The 5,849-nt window shown below is 42.0% G+C and overlaps 1 protein-coding gene across 1 annotated transcript; it reads left to right on the top strand.

Annotated features, from left to right (window-relative positions):
- Nucleotides 1–1,493, top strand: kcnk15 (potassium channel, subfamily K, member 15; the record flags this gene model as incomplete). The annotated part of the gene is made up of 2 exons (XM_083895374.1): nt 1–283; nt 475–1,493. 2 exons carry the CDS (start codon nt 1–3, stop codon nt 1,491–1,493), a joined length of 1,302 nt encoding a protein of 433 aa, XP_083751500.1.
- Between the last annotated feature and the right edge of the window lie 4,356 nt (nt 1,494–5,849).

The raw sequence follows: 5,849 nt of genomic DNA, 5'->3' as shown, positions 1-5,849 counted from the left end.
ATGAAGAAGCAAAACGTGCGGACGCTGTCGCTCATCCTCTGCATGTTCTCCTACCTGCTGGTCGGCGCCGCGGTGTTTGACGCGCTGGAGTCGGAGACGGAGAGCTCCCGCAGGCGCGTCCTGGAGCAGAAGCGCAACGAGATGAAGAAGAAGTACCGCTTCTCCGAGGACGACTACCGCGAAATCGAGCGAGTGGTGCTGCAAGCGGAGCCCCATCGCGCCGGGAGGCAGTGGAAATTCGCTGGCTCGTTTTACTTTGCCATAACAGTCATCACGACCATTGGTAAGTTCATTTAAATCACCCATCTTTGTTTTTCTTATCTCTTTTTACTCAGTTTTCTTTATTTACATCATGATTGCAACATGTATATGTCTTTTTTAAATGTTTTTATTAAAGCTAAACAAAAAAAACCTTGTTTTACCATATAATATAAAGCCACAGTATGTCTCTAATGCCCATGTCTCTGCATTGAGGTTATGGACACGCAGCACCAGGCACAGATGCAGGAAAGGTCTTCTGCATGTTCTATGCAGTGCTGGGCATCCCCCTCACTTTGGTCATGTTCCAGAGCCTGGGAGAAAGGATGAACACATTCGTCCGCTACCTTCTCCACAAGACCAAGCAGTGCGTCGGCTTTCGATGCACTGAAGTGTCCATGGAGAACATGGTCCTGGTGGGCTTCCTGTCCTGCATTGGAACGCTGTGCGTGGGAGCTGCAGCTTTCGCCCACTTCGAGGGCTGGAGCTTCTTCCACGCGTACTACTACTGCTTCATCACGCTCACCACCATCGGCTTTGGGGACTTTGTGGCCCTGCAGAAGAAGGAGGACCTCCAGGAGAAGACGCCCTACGTGGTGTTCAGTTTCATGTACATCCTGGTGGGGCTCACCGTCATCGGGGCCTTCCTGAATTTGGTGGTGCTTCGCTTCCTCACCATGAACACTGAAGACGAGCGGAGGGACGCTCAAGAGAGGGCGTCGCTGAAGAGGGACAGGGGCCTTTTGGAGGAGGCGGCGACTCTTCGTGTCGTGGGCGACCAAAGCAGAGGCGGCCACAGGCAGAGGAACAGGGGCAACGTGGTGCACAGTCGCAGCCACAGCACACTCTTCCTCCCGATGGAGGAAGGCACCAGCCGCACAAATCTCATCGCTTCCCCAGCGGACGATCAGGAGCAAAGAAGGAGAAGAAGAAGCCCCTGCAGACACAGGCTGCATTTTCAGATCAAGGCGGGAAGGGGCCGGCCAGTGTCGAGCCTCAGCTCCCTCTGCTCCTGCGTCTGCTACCGCTTAGGGATCTGTGACAGTCCTCTCATGTCGCACAGTGAACACCACAGCTGTCATATCAATTCTGTTTACTACAACTCAGTCTCTTATAGCATCCAGGGCTGCTCGCCGGGTTCAAGGAACAACACCGGACTCTCTTCCCCAGGAAGCACACTCTCTCCGGGGCACAGCTTCCGGGACTTTCCTCGTTTGAGGAGAAAGTCGGTGTAAAGTGTTTGCACTGACCTGTGAATCATATTTGACTGTAGTGCGTAACTTTTAAACGGAAAAAAAGTCCCTTAGATTTAAACCATCAAAAAAAAACTTCACACAATTGATCGGTCAAACTGTTTCGTTAAGACTCTCTTAACGAAACAGTCTCTCGCTCTTTTTGACCCTGTATACACACAAACTCTCCGGCAGGTCTGATAGTTTTGCTTGACGCAGCATTCAAATCATAGTTTCTGTTCACAAAGACCAAAAAGAGGCAGAGTAATAGCATCACAAGTTACGCACTGCAGCTTTAAACAGCACTGTATTTTTTCGTTAGCGACTCTGTTAACGGGATAAGTTGTTGTTGCGATATTTATTTGTAAAGCTAAGTTGAGATTGAGCTTTTCTTTACCATGTCTTTTTTTTATGTCAGGTACTTCTGTTTTTTTTTCTTTTTCTTTGCATGTAAGCCAAAGTGCAATGCATGCTAAAATGAATGCATAGCACACAATGTGAATGCACGAGTGCTATGTCAAGGATAGACGAAGTTGGGCTTTTAATCTGCGATTTTTACCAACAGTATTTTTGTGCTTAATAATCTGTTCTCCGTGAAGGCATGTGAATGATCTCCGCTCCTGCAGTAGTCCTCTAATGCCACAGCTAAAAGATGTCATTATACTTTTGTATGAAAAGCCTTAAAGAACTTTGAAAAAAAAGCCACAGAAGATGTGGCTTATTAGCTCAGTGAATTTAATAAATCCTTTTATTACTTATCATTGGGGGACAGAGGGACTTCACGGTGCATCGCTCAGCACTTGTGCGCTATAAAGAGATTATGCTTGTTTCATGACAGATTAAAGTTTAATGGATGTAGCACACAACTGATATGTAGCAGGTTACGACTGTATACTTCCACACTCCTGGAAAAAAGTTGTAATTTTCCAGATGGGGGGAGGTGTTGTGTCCTCACAGACCTGGTTTGATGTCAGATTAGATGTTCTATGAAACCAAAGGGAAAGGACCATTTAATGAAATCAAGCCACATTCGAATGAGGTCGTTAAGTGTTTCTGTTGTTGTCCGTCGTCTTCCTTTATTTCTATTTCAATACACAAACGACTCCTTTATTTCTGAATAAACAGGACTCGGGGGGGCTTTGACTCAAACTTCCTTCCCTTTTATGCTGAACGCATCACCGCGTGGTACAGAGGAAACTGGGTGGGATAGGAATGGGACAAATAACACGACATTGTACTTTAAACAGGAATAATGGTGAATGTCTGTCTAATAACGATGCATAATAAACCCAGTAAATATTGGTTAATCATTTCAAATGAGTTTCTGGCTTTTTGATTTGCAAAACATTTGTCAAAGAGGAAGTGATGTTCGTCATGTGACATTCATTTAACATGCGTTATGTGTGAATATGAACAAAATCCAACAAAGTTTGAACCAAATGTTTTATGCATTTCAAACAAATCAGCGTTTAGGCTAAGGCGTAAGATAGAGGAGAAATACTCAAATATTGTTCTTAGGCTTTATAGTTACAATTTCATGCAACTTCATACTTCTACTTTTCATTGTTTCTGCAGACATTTATTATACAAAACTGATTAAACTGCTATCTCTGCATCTATCTATCTATCTATCTATCTATCTATCTATCTATCTATCTATCTATCTATCTATCTATCTATCTATCTATCTATCTATCTATCTATCTATCTATCTATCTATCTATCTATCTATCTATCTATCTTGCTAGTTAGCTTGTGGGCTATCAATCAATCAATCAATCAATCAATCATCAACAGCAAATAAACAAACCCCTCATCATAGAGCAACATACTTATCTTAAAAATTCACGTTTTATTTGTAATTAAACTCATGTATACACACACACACAAGCGCGTACATATATCCGGTAAATCCACAAAATCCATAACCATCAAAAAGAAGGACTGTACCTCTTAGCTAATATACGTCATTAAACACCACACCTTTGCTGTCATCAATCACATCACGTGTCCTAACGTCTGCACAGCATCTCCTGTTCTATTTATTTATTTTTTTTAAATCTATTCTCAGTCTCGAGTGAGGAACAGGAACCACGGAGTCTTAACATACAGTAAGTGTCCCCGAGCAAACGTTTGAAGCCATCTGTTGAACTGCTGCAAAAGCAGACTACTTCTCATATAAATGTAAAACTGATTGGGCAATAGATTCTGAAATGGTGATTGGTCATGAAATGCCATCTGTTCTGGTTGCTTGGGGCTAGAAACTAAGATGATTACTCTTTTTTTTTTTTTTAAACAGTCAAATCACATCCACTTATTAGAAACCTTTAGTGTTTGAATCAAATCAGATTACACAATGTGTTGGGTTTGATACTTTCTAATATAAAAGATAGTGTGGCAGAGGAAAAAAAGGGAGGTGAAGTAATATTACAATAACTTTGACAAGGGGGCCCTCTGCAGTGGAAAACGCTCAGGGCAGATTTTTGAAGAAGTCAAGCAGAGTGGTATGAAAAATGTAGCCACTAGATGGCAGTATATGTCCGTGTGGTAGCAGAGAGAGGGTGGTTTGGTTTAATTCAGTTGTGATGAACAGCTGATACTGAAAAACATAACTATAGCCAAAATAAAATAACAAATAAAGACAATTTTGCTGCTTTGATTTGATTCTTAGAGTTCAGCCTTTGACCATTTGAGAACAAGCTGAGCTGGAGATTTTTGTCCATAAAAGGTCAAAACGTGGGATCTTTCAGGGTTCACGGGCCTCTTGATCTTGACTGCCAAACTAGTGTAGAAATGTGTAGAAATGTAGTTCACCAATCACTTCTAGTAGTGTTGGTTGTTATGAGTGGCTATTTGACGTTATTTACTGTTGTTTTTTTTATCATTCTGAACCAATCTGGTAATTCTTCTTTGACCACAGGCATTTTCTCCCAGAGAAGTGCTGCTCACAGAATATTCTCTCTTGTTTGGACCATTCTCTGTGAACTCGTGTGTCAAAATCCCAGCACATGAGCAGGTTTGAAATTGAGCAGGTCGTCTTGACCACGTCTACTGTACATGCCTAAATTGAGTTGATGCCATGTGATTGGGGATTAGATATTTACTTCAAAAAGAAGACCCGGTCGGAACAAGTGCCTTTCTGCATGGAGTTTGCATGTCCGCCCCGTGTGTGCGTGGGTTTTCTCCAGGTTCTCCAAGAACATGCAGATTTGGGGATTAGGCAGATTCGACACTCTAAATTTACTGTTTGTCTCTTTGTGGCCCTGTGATGGACTGTCCAGGATGTGCCTTTCAGACCATGTCAGCTGGGATTCGCCTACCCCTACCCCTAACCCTCATGTGGAGGATAAATTGGTAGAAGATGGATAGATGGAAGTAGTCAGGTGTACCTAATAAAATGGCGAATGAGGGCATGTCCTCCATCCTTCGACCTTTAAGTCACAGAGATGGAAATAAATGTCAGAAGTGATGCTTTTAGATGAAGGTCGAAAGCTGGAAAACCATACACTTATGAACAATCTAATACGAGGACCAGGATTATTACAATCAATACTCACTCTGTAGTTTTTATGGTCACTGAAACTGGCTGAAAATCCTGTCATATTCCAAGAAGTGAGTTGAAACCATTGCTATAGGGCTACTCCTGAATGCATTTCTATCGATGGCCACCAAGTGATTTACCAAAAGATTAATAACATCCTTTTACTATTGTCTCTTAATTACACCATTGTGCATATACACATTAAACACCAAACCATCATTTAAAAGCGAATAACAAATGTTTGCAGTGTGAACGCCCACAAATACGGAGATTGCTACGTTGTGCGCCCACATTACGCAGCAGCAGCAGAGGAAAACAGTTGGTGGCTGTGCTCAAACATGAAACAGATCAGCTTCTTGGCTATTAATCCTTTTGACAGGATTAGTGATGCACTGATATGCAGTCTAATATGTCCTCTTTCCTCTCATCTTCTCAACTGTGTCACCATTTCAGGCAGAATTCAAGGGGAAATGCAAACATATAACTGATTTCTCTAAGTGCGCTCCTCCCAGTGGAACACATAAATTATCCATGGACACTTTTCTCATTGACTGGCCCTGTGTGCATAATTTCATTAGACAATCAATATCTGTCAAATCAACATTTGTAGCTATCATTTCAAATTAAAATTACGCTATGTTTTTTTCTTGTACTTTGAATGCATCGATTGAAATATTAATTTTCCAGGAACCAGTTATTAAATGAACGACATGAGTTGACCAAGGGACATTTTTGGCAAACGACCAGGACATCGTACGTAATTGATTGATGGATTACAGCAAAGGTGCTCTTTTAGTTTTAATAACATAAAGGTTGAA

This window comes from Microchirus variegatus (genome assembly GCF_963457635.1).
Source record: "Microchirus variegatus genome assembly, chromosome: 9".
Lineage (NCBI taxonomy): Eukaryota > Metazoa > Chordata > Actinopteri > Pleuronectiformes > Soleidae > Microchirus > Microchirus variegatus.
This window is presented reverse-complemented; position numbering and strand designations above follow the sequence as displayed.